The following is a 22,871-nucleotide window of genomic DNA, read 5'->3' as shown; positions in this document are numbered from 1 at the left end:
TACCCATGCTCGTCCAGGATGTCATGAGAACCCTTGCCCATTTTTCACCGCAACTAGGCTGCATTACGGCACATCGTTTATGGGGAACGTCCTATCTAACCCTTCCTCATTTCTCACTGTACCCGGGGTCCGATATAGCGTGTGGCTTTTAGGGAACGCCCTAGCTACCCCTTACTCATTTCTCATTGTACCCAGGTTCCGATACAGTGTGTCGTTTCTGGGGAATGTCTTAACATAAGTAAATACTATAATTTCAGGATTCATGATGAGGTTTGGCAAAATTTTACATTGACTGCCTACCTAACACAACCTAACCCTTTTACCCAGGTATGGGACAAGTTAAGGTATGGGACAAGTTAAGGTAAAATTAAGGTCATCACTCTTCTTAGACCCATCCACAATCCATCATATTCCAAATAATACTTCACCTCAAAATCAACTTCTTGATAATAGTAAAACCATTGGCGAATTACAATCCCCATAAGACCGCCAAAGGAAACAATCCGCTAATTAGTGGGATTCAAGTCAATGTAACATTTCACATCCCTCTTGGTGAAATTGGGGCGCCTTGAGGACATCTACAACAAATTTAATTTAATGATGCTAGTTGTGAATCTAATTTTTCACTCTCGTTCAAAATATATAGTGGTTGATTATCAACTTACCAAGGAGAGCAACATGCGGAGACATTTTTCTCATATTTTCCTTCTTACGGTCGATCAGCATATGTATTCACTAATGCAATATTTTAAAAAACTGGATCGGTGATTCGGATTGTCTATCTAAAACATCGGGTCAAATCGGTGGTCCAGATTTAGCCTTAAATTTTTTTCAAAAACTCACTACAATTTCTAAAAAATCTAGTTTTTTTTTTCTTTTTTTAAAAATGGTATTAATTTATAGTTTTTCATTATTTTTCACAAAATATGTAAATACTGAGAACATGTCTCTTGTCTTAAGTATTTGTTGTCCATTAATTTCATTCACAGTCAATAATTTATTTTCATTATCTTACTTATCTAAATAGATAAATAAATGTGACAATAAGAATCTAATTCGACACTGAAATTATTTCTTGTTCCATCGGAATCAATTCAAAATATATAAAGAATATATTCTTGTGACATTTTAAATTTGGGCATGTATACTATGCTCCCTTTGGAGCATATAGTTTACTTCAACTCCCTACTACCTATTTGGGAGGCTTTTTTTCAATATGAAATATTGGGACTCACCTTAAAACCCCTAGATTATTCTCAAAAAAATTGAAATTTGAGTTTTCTAACATTGGGATCTCATCTTCTAAACAGTTTCTATTCAATCCAATGTTGTCGAATTTGCTTTGGAGTCCGCTTTGATTTTTGGAAAATGAAGTAATTATGCACTTCAACTGATTTGGATGAAGACTTTGGGGTTTTTTTAAAATTAAAAAAAAAACAAAAATATATTTTTATAACTTTATAAAATATTTAACAAAATAAAAATTATTTTTTAAAAAATTTATATAAAATTGACACCTTAAAATGTAGAATTAAGATGTACCTCTAAAATTATTCGTAAAAAGTTGTTTTGATGTTGGAAATACGTCTAATTGATTATCTCGACACCAAGATGTATTAATATGAGGAAAAGAGAAATTTTAAATCCTAAAAATAGTGCTGCAACAACAAAAGGATGGGGCATCTCAGAGGCTGATGTGCTGCTTCATCTGCATAACTTAATTGAACTAAAGACAGTTCGAACGAGGCCCACAAGTGCCTGGTATCCTCGCCCTCAAGGTATGCTAAAGCTGAATTTTGATGGCAATTCACAGGGTAATCCAGGGTTTGCAGGGGGTGGGGGTGTGATTCGAGACTACAATAGCCTTACCATTCTCACTTTCGCAAGACCTATCGGGGAAGCGACTGCTAACTATGCAGAAATGCCTACTCTCCTGCAAGGTCTAAAAGTTACTTCGTGATCATAATCTGGGGTATATGTGTAGTATCGAAGGAGAATCGATGAATGCCATTCGGTAATATAAAAAGGAGTTAAAAGGTACCATGGAACTGAAATCCCTGTGGTTGTGGATCCATGATTTGTTGATAGGTTTAACGATTTCTTTCCCGCATGTTTATAGGGAAGCCAATTTTTTAGCTAACTCACTTGCCAAAATTGGTGAGTCCTTATTTTCTCTTTCTATTTCTGCCGATAATGTAATCCCTCTTGGGTAACTTCTTTACCAATACATGCTTTGCTATTTGTCCAAAAAAAGATGGCAATTTGTCCAAAAAAAAGTTTGCCATCTGATGCAAACCACACCCTATACAAATAGAGTGAGGTTTGTATAAGGTTTGCCTCCTTATCCTATATAAATAAGCCATGTTTATAAAATTTACTTAAGAGAAGCAGTTTCGATGTCGAAAATCTTACGATGGCTCGATAATTTTTCTTTCATCATCAGTTACAAAATTTAAAATTTCAAAAATTGTACATATCGAACAAATTAATAACACTTGAAAATCTTGAAAATAGACAGTCCAGAAAACTTGTTATAAGATGCACTATTTTTTAGACTTGGAATTCTTTTTCTTCTTCATATCCATTCATCTCGATGTCAAGAGATCACTTAGACGGTTCCCCAATGTTGGAACACTCTCCTTTATAGGATTTTTGAGGTGCACCTTCAACAATAAAAGGTTGCAACCTTATATAAACTTTTTTCTTAAAAATAATAATAATAAATAAGCTGACATGGTCAAGCCATCACCATTGACAAACCATAATCACAAAGAGCTAAGTTATAGCTTCGGCAGTCATCATGTTGTATTCCAATAAACATGAAATGATATATATGTGAATATCCATTATTAATGCCAACAGTGGCAATGAAAAAATATTTGATAATTCTTCATCATGACTCGTGAGAGCACAACATGTACAAACTAAATAGAACTACATGCATGCCATACAAGTAGATTAAGGACATCAATTTAAAGCATTTTTCAGTGATAAAAAAACAATTTAGAGAAAACCCAAAGTTTTGGGCACGGTGCGGAAAAACTCAAAATTAGGTCACATTGCGGGGAAACCCACTATTAGGGCACAATGTCAAGAGAGAGATACAGATAGAGATTTTAGTGATGGAAAAAAATTTCAGTAGTGAAAAAAACAAAACACAGGCACAACCACACAGTTGAGAGGAAGAGAATCCCATAATTAGCGTACCATTTAGGAAGCCAAAATTAGGGCTTAGCTACCGGGACTTAGGGAAGAGACCGGGACTTAGGGAAGAGAGAGAGAGAGAGAGAGAGAGATTAGGTACCTGTATGGGCCAATGAGAAGTGGATGCTTGAAGCCTTGAAGGAACAAAACTGGTTAATCGATGGTAAAAAGTAGAAACAAGCAAAATTCACACTTAGTTTTACTTTTAACTAATCATCAATTATGGAAAATTAACTTTTTACAACATAAATTTCAACACTAATATTGCGAACAATACAATAAGCTTGCCTTTTTAATTATTTACTTAGCTTCTAATTATATAATAGAATGTAATGTTTATACATACACAGGCATATATGTAGACACGAAGGATGGATTATTTCTCCTCTTCCACGAAACTGGTCTCCTGAACATACTCCCTCATAAGTCTTGTGTTAGATTCATCAACCATCTGCAAAACAAAGAAGCATTTACCAAAACATAAAACAAATGTGAATCAGTTTGACAAGAATGTAGAAGAACTACATACCTCGAAAGCAAGGCGCTTCAAGTTATCCCACTCAAAATCCCTCTTGGGATATGCTGAACGGACCTAAAACATAATGCCAATGCCAGGAAGGAATTTATAGAATTTGAAATATCAATAGAAGGAAAGCGTTAAAACAAAGTGTCAACTTTGTATTATAAAAGTAAGTTGCACCTCAAAGCCCACAGGAAAAAGTCGTTTCGCTACTAAAAACCTTCCAATTGATCATCATGACCTCAAAATGCACTGATATGAAAAAGAAAATAATCTCGAAGTCTAAAAATAATGCTTCTTATAGCACATTATCTAGACAATCTATTTTCCAGATAGTTAAGAGCTTATAGATTTGTTCGATCTAAAATATTTTTGGAGCTTTACATTTAATTAGGATGAAAATGGATTTCAGGTCATTGTCGGAGTTTCCAACACAAACCACATCTTACAACAAAGTTTGGAGGTACACCTTACTTCGACGTTCAAAGTTGACCGTAATACATGATAAAGAGACAAGCTTGGTGAGGGTAGGAGGACAAACCTCTAAGATGCGTAGGGCTGAAGTCATGTAGACACCAAGATATGTCAAATCACCACATCCCAAAAGAATTTCAAACATAAGGTAAGAATGAATCAGCCACTAGGTAGATGATTAGCCCCTTTTTTTTATAATAATAGTCACACAATGGACTAATTAAGTTAATTTTGCAACGAGATAAAAGAATTATTGGAAAAACCAAGGAACTAACTTTATGGCCACCCAACTATACATGTTCCAGATTACCCAACCGGTTGAAACCGTAGTTAGCAAGAATTGTTTAAATCTATTTTTTCTCCAAAAAATCAAATTTGTTAAACACTAAGTTTTTCAAATTTTTTTTTTAAATCTCACATTTTTCTATAGAACCAATATACAATGCCAACTTTTATCCATTTCATTTTTTGGAAGTTCCCTATTTTCATGTCCTTCAAATTTCTAACTTTTTTAAAACTTCCCTTGTCTTGATGGATTTGAAATCTTTGAATTGGGGTGTCATAATATACGCTTACTAAATGAGAGATTTAATCAGCAACCATAATTCAACCAAAAAAGCTTTCACGAAACTATTTCGGAAAAAAGTGTTCCCCCAAAATAGGTACTCCCCTAAAAAATCATTCCTTTTTTAAAAAAAAAAAAAAAACCATACTCTAAAACATATAGTTCCCCAAAAAAAAAAGGAAGACGAAGAGTGATCTAATGAAAAATATCCTCTTGCTCTAAACCAAGAGAGAGTGATTTAGACAGAATTGAAGATTTAGGTGGCTGGGAATTTGGGGGTAAGGGTCGAAAATTTGAATTTGCTTACATGGATTGCTTAGTACAAGTAAGTTTTCTATTACATTGCATACATGAGTTTTTATTAAATTTCACTATTTCTAGTTTCTTTGCTCTTTCACTAATGTACACAACACAACATTGTGGATAGAACACTACTTCATATTTGCGATTTCTTAGTTTCTGTTAACAATAATCCCATATTGAGGTTCTTTAATTTTTTTTTTTTTTTGGCTGACGGTAATCCTATACCTTGTGTTGTTGTTCGTGTTATTTGTTAATATAATTGTTGTGTTTTATATCACATTTATTGTTTCAATGTGTGCTCCTAGTAAAATCATTGTACATTTGTGCCATGACAATAGAGGAAGCACACCATATTGTTGTGTTTAACAAAAATTTCGGTAAAACATCAAATAGGACCTTGAATGCTACCAAGTCTTGGCATAAAATTATTGTTCAATCATACCCTCAAAATAAAATCATTGTATGTGTTCCCTCTGCAAATTGTAACTTTCTTGCATGTCATTTATGTATATCCAAGTTCTTCATCCCTTTTTTGAGCCAAATATGAAATATTCACATTTTTTGGCCAACAGTAATTTTGCCTTTGAGTTTTTTGAACAAAACGAATTTAATACCAGTTTTTTGGTTTGCCTATCAGGTTATTTTTTGATTTGCTACTCATGGTCAAATCCCAAGCCACCCCTTTTTCAGAAATTTTAAGTTCCCCATGAGTTGTAAAGTTGGGCATCCATATAATTTCCTTCAACAATCCCCTCCAAAAAAAAATATATAAAGCAAATGAACAATGTCAAGTCCTGCGTGTAGAGAAAATTCGATATGCTTTGCAATCTAATTTAATGTAAAAGTGCATAACACACACCTTGCTTGCTTCACAGAGGAAATACAACACAAGGACAGTGCGGAGTTCACAACTTTATCCATGCAAAAGTAAGGGTGCCTATGCAGCCAGAGATGGTTGGGAAATTTCTAAGTTTGAAACTTGACAATATTTATACATCAAAGCACCAGTATTATAAGGCATGAATACAGGAAACCGTTATTCTCTTTCTGGTTACTAGTAAGAAATGAGTGAAATAATGACTCGCTACACTCACAGGGTCATAGCGACAAGTTACATGGTGATTTCGCATAGCAAGCGAGCAAACTAAAGCCTTTTCAATCCCTGAATACAATACAGCTAGTGGGGGTCAAATTGAATATCTGATAGCCTAGAAAGTGATCCTGAACTTTCAACCGGGCAAGCACTTGAACATGAGGACAAGAAAGTAGGAAGCAAACAACTACCAGAATTGCCAAGCCAAGTTGGTTAGAGAGGCCTCATGATATTATCTTCACAGAAAATAGACAGGCGAACTTTCATCTTGTTGGCTTCCCACCAAGACCAACCTTTCCAAAAGTTAGTTACTAGATGTAAATAAAATCATAGTCATGTCCTCACAATGTTGGCTGAAGCCCATGAGTCAAACACTGCTGCATAGTGCTCAGCTTTCATTTTCCATGAAACCCCATGGAGCCTCTTAGAAGTTTTGAACAGTACCAAAGAATGGTTTCATGATATGCTTGTGAAGACAACACGCGAAGGAATCCAGGAGACAATAACAGTAGCACACACTGACACACATAACATCATCCATATTACAATCTAATGGTCCTTCCCAACAGCAGGTACTAGGAATGGCTAATAAATATTATTACTTGATTCACAAGAAGTCAAGATCACTGTCAGACTAGGAGTCAGACTAGGAGCCACTACAAAGATCTATAGTTTTCGGAGACAGAGTTGGCTTCAGTCCTAGGTGTACTGAAAAAGAAAGACAGAACCTGAACAAAGAAAGAACTAACAAAAAACCAAGTTCATCAGAAGAATAACGGATTCAGGAGATCTTGAGGATATTATAAAGACATGGCCAGATTCCCTCAAAACTCTTTACCAATAATCTTTAACATCAATAGAGATGGTAATGTGCAAGCACCACCAGTGAGACCGTAGCACCTCCCTCTGCCTATGGAAGTGCAGTTGCCGAGATGAAAAGACAGGAGGCTTCTAGCTGAGCAACATTGTTGTCCCAACAAGGTGTAACTACATCATAGATTGTGGAACACCGTGTAATCCCTCATCCCCCCCCCTCCCTCCCCGCCTAACGAGATGAAATTTCAAGAGTTTCTTTCTTTGGTGCAAATTCTCCTTCTTTGTCCACCACAGCCCCCGCGGCCAACCAAAGCCAGCGGTAATTGCAGTGGACATGAGCGCTCAGGTACGCCTAGAGTCTTATGCTCCACAATTCCTGTTACTCTTGCCCAATGTTTTCAATGTTTTACAACTCGAGCAAGTCGAATCGGACTTGCCTGAGCATCTTGGATTCGGCAGGTGGCCATACCTAAGTCCCCCCAAACTCCAGGGAACATAGTCATAATCAATATAAATATTATGTTAATATAATTAGAGTTAAATTATAATTGATTTAATATTTGAAAATCAATTAATATAAATATTATGTTAATATAATTAGAGTTAAATTATAATTAATTTAATATTTGAAAATCAATTATATCTTTTTATCCTTTTTGGGGTCTTCTATTTTCTAATGGTTTGATTTTGATTATTTCTATATCTTCTCATTTTTATGAGAAATTGATCTTTAGACCTTTGTTTTTCTGAAAACTTATATTTGAAATCAAGTATATCTTTTTATCCTTTTGGGGGTTTTCTTTCTAATGGTTTGATTTTGATTATTTTTCTCATATTTTATATAAATATCCATTGTTGTCATTTTCCTTATTTTACCTATTTTCACAGATTTTTTCTTATTTTAAATTTGTTTTGGCCATTTTCGAGCTCGACACATACTCGGGCAACTCAGAATCGCCGATGGCCAAGCCAAGTTCTAAACATTGCTTTTGCCACCAAGAAATGCCCTGGTATTAGTTGAAATAAGTACCCTTAGCAGTGAAGGCTAACAGGACCAACCATATCTACGATATTAGTTATCGATGGCCATATATTACTTCAGAAAACAAGACTCGACTCAAAAAGATATGTTTATACAAGTGCCATAGCAAAGTTGCACAAAGATTTTGAAAGTAACTGTACAAATGCTTTGTGAAACAAATTTTTCCGTTTCAAAATGGTGACATCGATGATCTGACTATGATAATGGCCAATGAATAAGGTATACACAATGATGATCTCAAAGTTCAAAGACATACCTAAAGTTCTATGCCTTGGAGATTCTCGCATCAGATTTGAACAAAACTTATCCCCATCATTCAAAGAGTTTCTGGAAATGAAGTCCATTAATTCTTCATAGGCCTCTGGATTGTAACTCTGCAACAGGAAAGATCCACACCGATGAAAAACACTACTACTTGCTGATATATTTCTAGCCCCATAGATTTTAGTTTGCCCTATAAACGGCCGTCAGAAAATATGATGGAGATTATCCTAAGAAACTTCCATGGGGTATGCTAATTCTTCCATTCATAAGTGAAAGAAGAAATTAATGGAAATGAGAAAGCAAAAAATTCCAGCATTTGGGACTCAACTTTTACAGTGTAAAGCCCTCATTCATGACCAACACCTAGCATCCGTCACTTTATAAAGACACTAAAGTGAATTTCTTACTCAAGTATTTTATGTACATGAGCCCTAATAAGGAGCATAATTTATAAATATACTTGGGTACATCAATTAATTAGCATAACAACACATTTCTTTGATTTTGGCCGAACTGTTTTGAAGGAGAAAGAAAAATTACAGAGAAGTCTGCTTTATTTTGGTGTTGAAATAACCTCCCTCACTCAGAAAATTCAGCTGAAGTGGAAATAACAAGTATGGAGAGGGGCGATTTGGCTGAATCAACTGGAGTGCTGAAACTGCTCAATACCATCAAAATCAAGAATTGCATAAATTTTCAAAACACTCGCTTGATGTAAAGTTGCTAGTCCCTCTACTTTGCATGATACAGACATTCTTTCAATTTGGAATATTCTTCATAATTCTCTGAAAAGTTCAGGATGTTATTTGGAGACTGCCTAAATGCAGGTGACTGAACATTGATACTTCTTTGAAAGAACAAATGAGTGGATATGAGGGTGTGTTTAGAGATATACATGGTGACTGTATTAGAACTTGAGCTGTTCATAAGGAAGGTATAGCGATTCAATTTCGTATTGGTTATAGTGGGTTAAAACACACAAGGACATTTGAGCTTTCCAAAAGTCCAGATAGATGCATACTGCAACTTAATCATTAATTGTTCTGAGAGGCTTTGTCAGTGCAACATGGAAGTTTAAAATAAAGTAATCCTGTATTCGAGATAGGTGCATAAGTACTTGATTTTATCCAATACTTTCTGGGAACAAATCAAGCTTATGCCAATGCCCTTTCTTGGATTACCTTCCAAATAATCAACATAGTTTAAGAGAATACCCAGAATATGTCAGAAAAGCTATACACCATGCTCAAGTTCCTGATAGTGATGGAATTGGTATCGGGATAGCTTCCTTAAATTTCCTTCTACCTTATGTTTTACATACTCGGCATTGCTCTGTTTATATCCTGATTCAAGGGTAGGGACACACCTCAAACTGGCTAACATACCAGCCTCCATAGAAAAAGAAAAGGGGAAAAAAAAAACAAAAACTAAAACCCGTGTCGTTTCCCCAAATTGGTTGGAGCATTGAATGCCTCATTTTGGTCAACAAACTGAAACTCAGACAAATGACAATCCTTCAGCAGAAGGAGAAAACCATAGAATAAAGCATGATTGCTTTCTTTTTCATAGAAACAAGATTTTGTACATTCAGAAACTCAGATAAATGCTAAGGGTGCCTATATCCATTGATTCAGGGTAACCAAAGAAAATATAAGCAACAGTACACTTGGAATGCATGGCATTAGGACAGAATGTTTGCACTGAACTTCCTACTTCAGCATGATTGAGAAATCACTTTTCATGTAGATAATATTGCATTACTCGACATTTTATATTAGCTATTTCATTCTCTTAAAAGAGATTTGGTTATATAAACATATCGGGCTGAAGAAGGAAATTTCAGAGAACCACACTTAAACTGACCCAGTTTATATAACAGACAAATTTTCTAGTCACTCATAAGTGCATTTTTAACATTAATAGACACGTCACGTCGAGTACCTACGGATGCTCCAAACCAATACAAATTAGAAAGAATAATGTATGAGTACATGCAAAGCAGAATATCAGGAGTGGAAGCCCAGACCTCTCATTTATTCATGCAGCTCTCTCTCTCTCTCTCTCTCTTTGTGGCTCTGTGCATGCACGTGTATGTATGTACGGTTTTACATAGTGATACACACCCCCCTGCACTAGTCCTTAGGAAATTAAAATTCATCATAGACAGGAGAAAACAGATTTTATTTCTTTAATAAAGTGACATAGATTTTGGGGTCCTCAAATTACAATCACCTGGATGTGACCACAAGAACCTACTCAAGTATACCATTTATCATTTTTTAGTTAGTCATGGTGACCAGACCATCACTAAATTAACTAATGGGAAAAGTTTATATAGAGCCTAGGCTCTAAACAATCAAATTGAAACATACCTCAAAACTTTCACTAGAAGAGGTTGTTTTGATGCCCAAATATCATTAAATTGATCATCTCGACATCAAGATGTATGGACATGAGAAAAAAATCGATTTCAAATTTTGAAAATAGTGTATCTTGTAACGCATTTTTGGACCGTCAATTTTCAAGATTTTCAAGTTTTCATAGATTTGCTTGATGTACAATAATTTTGCTCCAGTATTGAAACCATATTTCCCGATACTATTTGAAGGTGGGCTCTAATTTGACTGTTTAGAGCCTCGGCTCTATACAAACCGCACCCTTAACAAATTAGTTATAATTTGTACATAACTATAAAATGGATCTCGTTTAGAAAAGGGAAAATTTTATATAGAGCCGAGGCTCTAAACAATCCAATTGGAGCCTACTACAAAAATTTCACTAGAAGAGGTTGTTTTGAGCCCAAATATCCTCAAATGATCATCTTGACATCAAGATGCATGGACATGAGACAAAAAAGGATCTTGAGTTTTGGAAATAGAGTATTTTGTAATGCATTTTTGGACCATTAATTTTCAAGATTTTCAAGTTTTCATAGATATGTCGATTTTACACTATTTTTTAAGCTTTAAACTTTATAAACAAAGATGAAAATATATTTAAGGCTATCACAAAGATTTCCAATATTGAAACTACATTATTTTACACTATTTGAAGGTAGGTTCTAATTTGATTGTTTAGAGCCTAGGCTCTATACAAACTGCACCCTTTAGAAAATCACCGATATCACTTTAGATTACACAGCAAAATAATACCACCATCTCACTAAAACGCCCGTTTTACCTGTCTTATTGCTATGGTGATTGAAACCACAACAGAAGACAGAAAATATGACCATCAAAGAGTTCTTTTATCATATAACTACATGTTTTTGCGATGGCAACAAGAAATTCATGTGTAACCTTACCAATGCTCTTGGTTTTAATGCGAAATAAGCTACAACATCATCTCGATTGACCTCAACTGGCCCATTCGGAGATGCAAAAAAACTTGACCTTCACCACCACATAAGATACCAAATCGGAGCAACATAGACCACATTAAACACTGTTCAGTATATAAGTCATCTATCATCATCATTATATAAGTCATCTATAGTTTTTGAATATATATAAATCATCTCTATTAGTAACTGGTTCAGGGTATCTGAGGTTTACCACATAGCTGACCTATGACTGCAAAGTGCATTTAAAACAAACCAACCCATGCCAAGAATCAATGACATCCTACATATCTAGGGACTACCAAATTAAACAAGAACATGTAAGTCAGCATTCGAAGAGAAACCCGAACTAAGGGAAACATTCCAAGCCCTACTATAACAAGAAATGGAATAACATGTCTCATTGAATCAACAGAAAAAAAGGGAAAAAGAAGCACTATTGTCACACACAAATACAGTGTCCAAAATCAAGGGCTAACCTAAGGCATGCTAAACCACCAAGCGCATATCGAAGTTGGACTTTTACGCGGAATATCCGTACTAATTTGTTTCTCAGATCCCAATAACTTAGCAAAATACTTAACATAATGATAGGCAAATCAACGCCATGACAGAAGGTATCATAAATCAGCAAGGAAGAGGTGAAATGGGAAGGGAAAAACCTGCAACTGCGCCAAAACGATCTTCACAGCCAAGAAGTTGAAAAAATTGTGAAGGCTCCCTGCCGCCTTCGCTTCTGGTGAAACCTCCCCAAATCCTACAACCGATGCTTTATCAAATTCCAATCCAAATTCTTTTGCACCACCAATTGAAAGAAGAGGAAAGAAAAGGGCGAATTTTGCTCCAATAGGCCTTTGTCTTAGATGATAACACTATGAAAACTTCCAACAAAAAATTTAGAGAAAGATATAGAAAGAGAGAGGGAGAAGAGCTACCTGGAACGAACATTTTGTAGCAAGAGGTGCGCAAGGATCGAGGAGGAAGAAGACGACGGGAAGGAAGGTTGAAGGAAGTAGGTGGAGCGAGCCATGTGAGCCCTTGAACTCTAGAAAGGAGACCGGTCTCCATGTCTTTCACTCTCTCTCTCTCTCTAAAATTGAACCACCATCGGGGGCGCTTGGAGCGAGAAAATATCCGAAGAGCGAGAACATATCAAAAGAGATCGAAAAAGCAAGCACACATATGTGCACGTGATGGGCGAGTGACATTTAAAAAATGATTATGTAGGATCCTACAGCAAATGGGCAATGATCTCATGCAGCGGTAGTACAACGATTGTACAATAGTATAATGCCTTCTAAAAAATACTATGGTATTTTGTAATAGAACAATGATATAATGTAACGGTTATATCATAGTATAATGTAAAGATATTTTAAAAAAATTACGTTTGTGGTATTTGTATAATTTTAAATTTTATATTCATACTCTCTTCATTTCAATAATCAATCTCCCCCAAAAAAAAATGTTATATTTTAACTCTAGATATGGTCAAAATGAGCTCCCTCCAAAAATAAATCTATACCATTTATTTTGTGAACTTCAAGATTTTAGCCTTTATAAATTAAAAATTATTTTTTTATTTTTTAATATTGTTCATCTAATGATAATAAAGCCATCTAAAAAAATTGAAAATGAAAAAATCCTTTTAAGACCTAAATCTAAACATCTCACCAAAATGAACGGCCTATGTTAATTGGGCTAAAAAAATACCATCTAAATTGTGTTTTCAATTTTTTATTTTTTTGTGATTGTTTATTAGAATGAAAATAGTATATATTTCAAAAATTGGATCAAACAAATGACCATAAGATGGTTTTTTAAGATTGTTGCATCATTTTACTATACAGCGGTTGCATGAAATTGTTGTCCTACTTTACAATCTAATTCTTTTGCAATCACAAACTTTAATAAAAAAAATTCAACTAAAAAAATTTAGCTTTTACAACTATTGCGTGAAATGCCAAAACAAATAGGCCTTAGAAAGATTTTTTTTTTTTTCTTTACCATTTTGTTTAGATGGCTTTATTATGTTTAGATGAACAATGTTAAAAAAAATAAAAATGATTTTGAACTCGTAAAGGTTAATATCTTGAAATTAACTAAATGAATGGTCTAGACTCAATTTGACTATATCTAGGGTTCCAATTAAACTTTTTTTTAGGGGGGGTCGATTATTGAGATAAAGAAAATGTACAAAATTTTGAATCACACAAATACCATAAACATGATTTTTTAAAAATATTGTTGCATGATTTTTTAGAAATATCGTTGCATTATAGTATAATACAATGGATAATAATTTCATGCAATAATTGTATCATAATATAAGATAATATAAGACAGGTTGATAGCCTTCCACATTCCTTCGTGCGGCTACGAGGACCCCCAACTTTTACGCGCCCTCCGCTGGAATCACATACGAGAAAATATATGTTAGGGGAAATATCTTGAGGACCCGTAATTCCATGACTAATCCCTGCAGCACCTAATTACTCTCCAGAGGAAGAGATCTTTTACGTCTGGATGAAGTATCCAGCAGAGTATGCGACCTGCTACGACAAAAAGTTTGTGGCCATGAAGCTGGCTTCTACTACTTATGAAGAAGTAATGGTAAATAGGGCCTTGATACTTCTTGATTGCTATCTATTAATTTCATTACTAAGACAACCAAAAAAGTTTTTGTCAGAAAAAAATCATTACAAAGTTGAGTCTATTTGCCTTAGATTTACATAGCATAATAGTTTCTAATATTATCGGTAACTCTATTTTTTTGGGAAAATTAAATAAATTTTCATTTTAGTTTTCGTTATTATTAAAATAACGGATACTTTTTGTTATTACTGATACGTCTCTGTTTTTTGACTTTTTGACTTGAAAAGAATTTTTTTTAAAAAAACGAAACCTCTTATTTTCGATTTTTCAAAACCGAAATCAGAGTAATTTCAGTTTTTAAAGAACCGATATTTTTTTCTCTCTTGTAAATCCTCTCCGTATTCTCTTTCTCTATCGAATAATCAAGTTTACAAACCGAATTTTCAATTTTCTCTCTCTCTCATTCCTATCTCCCTCTCATAAATTTAACTAATCCATGAGTAAATTTTCCAAAAGATTTTCAAACCCCCGGCCTGTTTGTAAAAATTTATTGACTTTCCTTTTTAAGAACGTTTTTGGGTTTGGATTTCTTTGTTTGAGTTACGAGTGAATCTTGGATCGGTGCTGTGTGATCGAAGACATACCGGAGAGGGTTTTCGAGGCCTTACTCTCCTAGTCCTTGATAGGGCTTAGGGATGGATTCACATACTTATTTTGATTGATGACTTCCTTTTTATTATTATTTTTATACACATATATTTTTTGTTCATCCTAAGATGGATTGGTTCACTGGGTAGTTGTCGGGTTTTTAACCTTGTATTTCACTGTCACCAAATTCTTGGGAGATGGGAGCTTTGTTTTGATTCTTCATTTTCCCATTGTTTTAGCCTGCCGCTCTCTCTTCTACTAGGCACCTATACGGGTCCACAGATGGGGGCGAGGATTCTACCTCCCCAATTGATTAGGGAGATCATGGACATAGGCTTATCGGAGGTCTGTCGGATTGATTCATTCCCCTTAGATACGGCACTTATTAGTGCTTTATTCCACCGGTTCCATCCTGAGACCGGGACCTTCTCCTTACCTTGTGGGGAGACCGATATTACTTTAGAGGTTCGGAGTGATGGAGTACTCAGTCTTTGTGACCCTCTTCCCGACGATTGTTCTGTTCTGGAGGGAGGTTTGAGGGTTATCGGGAGATATTCCTCATAGAGAGCGAAGGTTAGGTGACAAGCACCTTGCTCTGAGCTGGATTTTGGAGGCTATTGGGGGCATAATGCTCCGGCAGACAGAGGTGGATGAGCACTCGAGGAGTGTGCAGAGGGCTCGGTGGATGAGCACTCGAGGAGTGTGCTAAGGGCTTGGGCTAGGAAGTTGCGTGTCAAGCCCAAGTTGGCACGTGCTAAAAAGACTCCCACGAGTGGTAGATCTGATGCTCCTATCGAGGCACAGGAGAGAGAGGCTTCTTCTTCTTCTTTGGCTTCATCTTCAGCGACTGAGTTTGAGCATTGGGTTTGAGATGATGAGACAGTTGTAGCGACTCCTTTGATGGATTCCCCAAGCGATGGTGCAGAGAGTGTGGGAATTGGTCGTAAGTGCCATAGGAGGGCATGTACCCTTAGGGAGTTTGAGAGCAGAGGGCGCCCTACTTTTGATCCACCGGCTCGCGATCAGGTGGATGCTTTCATTGAGGGTGCCACCCCCTTAACTAATGTTTCGGCTGGAGACTTCCGGGACAAGGAGGAGCCGATGCTGCCATTTCTGCAGGGTCGGCCTGCACTGAGAGGGTCACTGAGGCCCTTAGAGCCGACCAGTGCACCCCTACGGACGTTGAGCGAGACATTCGTGGGGGTAGGCGGGTCTTCAGCCCTGATTATGATCTCCCTTGTGATGGTGAGCTCACGGTTGCCGAGAGGCAAACTATTCGGGGTTCTTGGTGCATCTTTTTGGTGCCCTTCTATTTCCCGATGCTTCGAAGGGCAACACCGTGTTCAGTTTGTGTGGGCCGTTCGAGACCTCGAGTATCTCCACCGGGTAGCATGGGTTCCGGCTATATTGGCCTTCCTCCTTCAGCGTATGCGGGAGGCTGCTCTTGGGCGTGTGGGCTACATCTCTGGCTTCATATTTTGCCGCTTTGTTTTCTCCTTTCCTCTTTCCTATTTCTTTTAGGAGGCTCGTTCTAGCCGACGGTTATGGATAGGTTTGGGCCTGGGAGAATATTGCCTTGCCCTGGCCCCTTGCTTAGAAGACCGCCGTATCCATCGATGGTCACGGGGTAAGCAAGCTAGGGCCCAGGCTTTTACAGTTGATCATTATACCCTGATCTGGAAGAGAGAGGGTATGGGGTCTTCCTTTCCTCATTTGGTGGCACATCCCATCCCCACTGACTTTCTTATTTCCTTCTCCTTTGCAGATCACATGGGGCCTTGCTTTTGATAATGAGCCACGAGAGATAGTGGAGTACTCTTGAGAGGTGTTTTTGATGACCTCCCTTTTGATTTGTATGTACGTCATGGAGGCGTACGTGGCATTTTGGGTACCCCCAAGTTGAATTGCCTGATGTTGATGCTTTTAACGTTCTTGAGATTAGCTTGGGGCATGATTATTGGTCAGCACCATAAACCCTCCAGATCACATTATTCCCGAGGAGGCGGATTCTTTTTACCGCGTGGTTTGTGTATACTATTTACCACCGTTCCCCTTCGTATGAGAAGTTCTCGCGTGGTGTTTATGTGGTGGAGGAAGCGAGGTCAATTCTTACCAACATGCAAGAGGAGTGCGATCTTCGATCAAAGCCGAGTCGGTTACAGGAGCAGCATACTCAGTTGCAGGGGCAGTATGAGCAGGTAGTCTAGAGTGGATCCCAGGCAGAGCGTGAGAGGGAGTCCCTCCGTCGGAGTCTTTGCGATCTTTCTCAGATGGCATCTCCTTCATTGGCCTCTCTGATTCCATGCACGGCATCTTCGGGGTGTTCCACAGGCTCCTCAGGGGCCTTCGACTAGCGAGATGGAGCGTTTGCATTCTCGAGTCATTCTTTACCGATCCGAGTCGAGGGAGTATGCATTTCTTATGTTTTTTCTAAATTTTTCATACCTACGAAATGTGCCTTATAATTTGGGTTGAGGGGGCCATGAGTGGAATCCATTGGCTTTGGAAATTCCAAAAAGCAAGTTTTGACATGGAAATGAAATCATCAAAAAGTTGGGTCAGGTTTAATTTTGATGGAATTTTAATATCCTAGCTATTGAGCAAACCAAATCATGGATTTCAGTAATATCCAAAATATTAAATATCCATGTTCCAAAATCCATGTGGCCAAATGGATGAGGGTTTTTATTTTTTATAGATTCTATGATAAAAAAAATAAAACTCTAAAATCGACAACTTCTACTCCTTTACACAATGAAAATGAAAATTTTGGTGATGCGGAGGGAAGAATTTTTATTTTTAATGAGAGAGGAAAGAAATCACGCCAAAACGTGAGAAGGGAAGAATAAGGACCTCATTTTTTTTATTTTAATAAAAAATAAGGGTAAATCTGTTTATTACTCTCTTAGGGTACCGCCTGAAAGTAAAAGCAAAGTTAAAAACATAACATTTAAAATGAATGTCCAACGGCTATGAAATTTAGAGCAAAAAAAAAAGTCTGCACATATCTGCGCACTTATTTTTAGGGTGAAATGCACGGTTTGGAAAATATTTTACAACATGTACAATTTTTAAGGGTTGAATTTTTTTTTTTTTTTTGGGTTGGTATTGCTTCCATAGCATGTGGATGCTTAAAAGGTGCAAATGCACCTTTTAATGGTTTGATTGAACCATGTTCATCTAAGAGAGCCAATGGTGAATCTCGTTTTATATTTTTAGATTTTTATTTCAAAAATGATATCAATTCAAAATTTTGGTTTAGGTTCACTTTTATAAAAAAAAATGAATAAAATTAATAAAAAAATTAAATTGAATAAAAAATATTGAACAAAATAAATTTAGAGATATTTAGTCATTTTTTGTTAAAAATTTGTTTACTCACTTTTATTTAATAATATTGATAAAAATGCACCTACACTCCAAATTCAAATAAGTATCTTATTTCAATAAAAATAAAAGATTAAACACAAGACTAATTTTTTACCATTGGATATGGCCATATGAGACCTCAACCAGTGGTCCGTATTATGTGGACGGGATAGTTTTCTTTTTGTTTTTAGAACCATAATGGTTATTCTAAGATGATTGATTTGAAGGTTTTCTGCTGCCAAAATTGTGATTTTTGGTGAGTTTTGAGGTGAAGCTTTGCCTATTGGGTGCAATTGGCATACGGATGCATCCGTAGCTGTAGAGGTAAGGTGCATCTTCAAATTTTATTATGGTATATAATTTTGATTTAAAATATTCTCAGGATTATTTCAAAATCTATTTTTATATCTAATTATAAAATTTTAAATTTAAAAAATGGTTAAAATCAAGTAGATCTATAAACATATGAAAATTTTGAAAATGGATGGTGTAGATAATATGTTCTAAAATACACTATTTCTGAGACTTAATATCTTTTTATTTTTCATAGTCATACATCTCGATGTCGAGATAATCAATCAAAGAGTTTTTCAACATTAAAACTACCTTTTCCGATGGATTTTTGAGGGGCATCCGTAGTTCTACACTATAAAGGTAACAATCTTATATAAACTTTTTCCTTATTTATTTGATAGTGTCGCGGTTAGAAAAAATGGTGTGCGTTGTGTATTTTTTATTTTTTTTATTTAGATGAGGTTTCTATAATAAAACAAAACTAAACCTCACTTCAAATCCTCATTGTGCTTTTTTTTTTGGATGTGCTTTTTTTTTTTTTTTTTTGGATGAGGTAAAGAAAACCTCACTTCAAATCCTAGTAGTGATTTTTTATGGATGAGATTTCTACAAGACTACTTTATAAAAAAAACATAAAACTTCACCTCAAATCCTCATCCCGAAACCACTTTCGGCAAATGAAGTCCCCATGATGGCTCTAAATTAAATTTTCAACACTAAGAATACAATTTGAAACTAAAAAAATGGTACAGATGTTGTGAATTTGTAAACAATTAATTTTAGGGTAAAATGGATGGTCGAGATAATTTGTTACAATATATACTATTTTTTAGAGATTGAATCTTAATTTTTTTACACAACCATAATGTTCAATTCGAGATGATCAATGCAAAGGTTTTTTAACGATTGAATTGTAATTTTGGATTAGCTATGGAGTGAGGCTTTATTTACTTCAAACTATGTTCTTTTTTTTTATTTTCTTTTTTTTCAATCACAGGGATCATCTAATTTGAACTCCAAATGCAAGGATTGAAGTGGGAATGGATTTCAGATGATATCAGACGTGTTATGGGGTCTTAAATATTGAACGGCAAAAAATAGATCATTTAATTTGCACTATTTTAGACCTCCTAAGTCTCTTGAAAATCAGGGCAGCAACATTAAAAACAAAAAACACATTTCAAAAGGATTTTAAGTTTTTTTTTTATATTTTTAGAATAGGCCAACATTTCATGGTAAATAAATAGTTCACAAATTCACCCAATAAAACAAAAAAGAACACACAAAATTAGGCAACCATATTAGAAATTCTTGATTTTTCATTTTTCTCAAATAAGGCAACCTAGATTGGCGGGTTCAAACTCAGGACAAAAAAAGACAAAAAAATAAACAAAAAGAAAAACGAACACCCGATAAATTAATACAAAAAATGACCTAGAAATTTTACCTAAAAGAGGAAAAAGAAAGAACAAGAAAGCTCAAGGAATTGTCCCAGACGAGAAACGCCTGAATAATTCATACGTAAAAAATATACCTAAAAAGAATATAATAGAAAACAGCAAAAAACCACGAGCTATTGTCCCAGAACTCGGACTTGGCGACGATTCCATGCAGCTATGAAAGAAATCGCTGTATGACTTGATGGCGTCGACGTAGGGTGGCTCAAGTGGTCTTATCGCCGTTTGATTCATCATCTTCCAGTTGGCTTCTTTGGCTCCAGTGGTCTTATCGCCGTTTGATTCATCATCTTCCAGTTGGCTTCTTCTTGCTCGCTCTCGAAATGATCAGCGCCATGAACCTGGTGATGCTCAAGTGGTCTTGTGGCCGTTCGATTCGATTCATCAACTTGGACGTGGCTTGTCCTTGCTCACTCTCAAAATGATCTGCCATTCTTTGAACCTGCATGATGACTCTCGAAATGATCTGCCATTCTTTGAACCTGCATGATAACACCAAGAACGGTATTAGTTGATGAAAGCCAATGGTAGTCATAGCAAGAATCAGGGTCAGAGTCCAATCGTAGTCATAGCAAGAATCAGTGTCAGAGTCATCAACAAAAGGTGGATGACAGATTTTTCCATGGAAAAATGCGCTGGGCCAGAAAGATTACCGGAACAGGAATCTTGGCTAGATTCCTGAAGTAGGTGGGTTTGGTCGGAATGATCGCCGGAGCAGGGATCTTGGGCAGATTCTTCAACGGAAAATTGGGTTTCGCCCGAATGATCGCCGGTGCAGGAATCTTCTTCAATAGAAAACTGAGTTTGGCCGGAAAAATCGCTCAAGCACGAATTTTTAGTACAGTTGGAAAAGTGAGTTTCGCTAGAAAGATGGCCAGGGAAGTTGTTGCCTGAACCAAAAAAGAAGCAGCGGTGGTTCTTGCTGCTTCAACCATAAAAGAAGCAGCGGTGTTTCTTGCGTGAACCGCAGGAAAGGTAACGTAGAAGATGGAGTTTTCTGAATAGAGAGACAAAGAAAGATTTGGATCTTCTTTCAGTGAAAGAATGATTCATTAGGTAGCGGTGGGTACGACACTCCATATGCTGAGTTTCAAGAATTCTCTCAGACGCAGGATATGAACTCTCTCTCAAGATTGTAGATTTATAATCTTTCTCTCCTTTCTCGACTCTCTCTCTTCTCTCCTTTCTCGACTCTCTCTCTCCTCTTTCTCGCTTGCATAACGATAAACGTTACCTTATTTCCCTCCCTCTCCTTTTTCTCTCTTACTTATAGACAAACGCTACCTTATTGATCTCTCTCTTGTTTCTCTCTATATATAAATATTAAATGTGGTGTTGAAACCCCTTGTAAAATTTTCTGATTAGTTGTTATTTAAAATTTTCTTTATTATCCAATCGAGCAATTCAGTTTCGAAAAGCATTCCCAATAGTTCACATAAGAGAGATTGAGGACCGTATTCTAATGTCATGGGCTTGTCCAAACGTTAGATGAGCATTTTTGTCTTTTCAAATGCCTTTTCCTTTTCTATTGTCCATGTTAATTGTTTGTTCTATCTCAATGTTGGAGAACACTCACCATTTGATGTTCTCTAGCGATTCATTCTATATTCTAAATATTCTTTAAAAAATAAAAGCTTTTCTCGATTTTTATGATTATTCCAGTAGATTTCAGCTTTCAAAGACAAAAATGCTTCCAAAATTGAAATCCTCTCCACAAATTTAGGACACCTAGAAACCTTAGTTTTAAATCCTAAGGACTACACTAAGCTTGACGTGTCATACTGAACCTTGGCCCCTTAGTTTTGTCTCGAAGACACCCAAAATCTAGTTCAAGTTATAGGTGATCCCAAAAGCTTTCTAATGGTCCAAGAATCACCAAAATATGACTCACCATTGGAAAACAAACTTTAAGAGAAAACTGTTTAACAACATCTCAAATAAGTCCTCCCAAGCCGAGATGCGGCAGATCGTGCATGAGCGGTGACTCGTGGCCTATCACACAGTCCATGAGCTATGCAAGTCGCAGCATGTTGTGCAGACCCACAGGCCCAAAGGCAGCTATGGTCCCTTCCAAAAGGTTCAGGATGGACTGTTTGAGTGGTTTTTCAATAGGATATGCCTAAATTAACAATTTTACCCTTATCCTAGTTAGATTGGGACTCTAATTTTTTTATAATAAATTTCAACTTGGTCCTTAGGCAAAATTTAAAAAAACCTATCAAAAAATCCAAAAAAGGAAACCCCCCAGAAAATCTTCTAAAGTTATGAAAAATCCAAAAAAATCTAGAGAAATAGTAAAAATTCTTGGGAAATTCCATGAACCCCATAAAACCTTCAAAAAACATAGAAAACCAACATTAATTTGCAAAAATATTTCAAAGAACTTTAGATCTAGGTTCTCTAAGACTTTAGAACCATTAGAGCTCAAATTTAAGACATTCTAACTAATACTTAGTAAAAGAATGCATTTGAGCAAAGGAGATTGTGGTAAACGGTGGGCCGATCCAAACTTGAAACTCTAGGTTCTGATCCCCTAGGTTTACATCCAAATTAATAGTACTTAACGTTTTCTATGACTGTTGGAAAGGTGCATCTCTTCTCACAAGTTTTCTCACTGCGTCAAAAATTTGGATAGTTGTTATCGCACCTATCCCATACCCCTTCACCGGTTAATAGCACCTAGCTATTTTGTAAAAAAAATGAAGCAATTCGGTGCTTCAGTCGATACAGGAGAAGTCCTTGGATTTTTTTTAAAAAAAAATTAATATAAATAGATTAGATATTTATATATAAAAACATATAAAAATAAAGAGAAAAAAAAATTTTCAAAAAAAAGCTTTTCTATGGGTGTTTCTTTTCTTAGCCTGAAGAGGCCAATGCTTCGACC

At 36.0% G+C, this 22,871-nt stretch overlaps 1 protein-coding gene and 2 long non-coding RNA genes across 23 annotated transcripts in view; 1 reads left to right on the top strand and 2 right to left on the bottom strand.

The window, feature by feature from the left end:
* RBCX1 (Chaperonin-like RbcX protein) overlaps positions 1-12,719 on the bottom strand; it is a 33,904-nt gene extending 21,185 nt beyond the window's left edge. For 3 of the 21 annotated variants that reach the window (XR_016043032.1, XM_088850010.1, XM_088850011.1), the window contains exons 1-6: positions 12,557-12,719; positions 12,284-12,378; positions 8,274-8,391; positions 4,266-4,282; positions 3,734-3,796; positions 3,551-3,655 (exon numbers count right to left, since the gene is read on the bottom strand). Coding sequence is in view for 9 of the 21 variants with exons in the window: in XM_088850010.1 (XP_088706136.1) it covers positions 3,581-3,655; positions 3,734-3,796; positions 4,266-4,282; positions 8,274-8,391; positions 12,284-12,378; positions 12,557-12,689 (501 nt within the window). In the remaining 12 variants the exon portion in view is untranslated. Of the gene's footprint in view, positions 1-2,397; positions 2,664-2,806; positions 3,354-3,401; positions 3,656-3,733; positions 3,797-4,265; positions 4,283-8,273; positions 8,392-12,283; positions 12,379-12,556 lie in introns of those variants that run through there. The other 18 variants (XR_016043038.1, XR_016043039.1, XR_016043034.1 and 15 more) reach the window with 17 other exon arrangements.
* A 3,528-nt stretch (positions 12,720-16,247) lies between these two features.
* Positions 16,248-19,980, top strand: LOC148780072 (uncharacterized). The gene is made up of 3 exons (XR_016043029.1): positions 16,248-16,491; positions 16,630-17,272; positions 19,525-19,980. It is a non-coding gene; the product is annotated as an uncharacterized LOC148780072 (long non-coding RNA).
* On the bottom strand, positions 19,829-21,267 carry LOC148780071 (uncharacterized). Its single transcript, XR_016043028.1, has 2 exons — positions 20,638-21,267; positions 19,829-20,466 (listed from the first exon to the last, which is right to left on the bottom strand). It is a non-coding gene; the product is annotated as an uncharacterized LOC148780071 (long non-coding RNA).
* Between the last annotated feature and the right edge of the window lie 1,604 nt (positions 21,268-22,871).

Source organism: Amborella trichopoda, chromosome 10, assembly GCF_054954075.1.
Source record: "Amborella trichopoda isolate Santa Cruz 75 chromosome 10, AtrichopodaSantaCruz75HAP2 v2.0, whole genome shotgun sequence".
Taxonomy (NCBI): Eukaryota; Viridiplantae; Streptophyta; class Magnoliopsida; order Amborellales; family Amborellaceae; genus Amborella; species Amborella trichopoda.
This window is presented reverse-complemented; position numbering and strand designations above follow the sequence as displayed.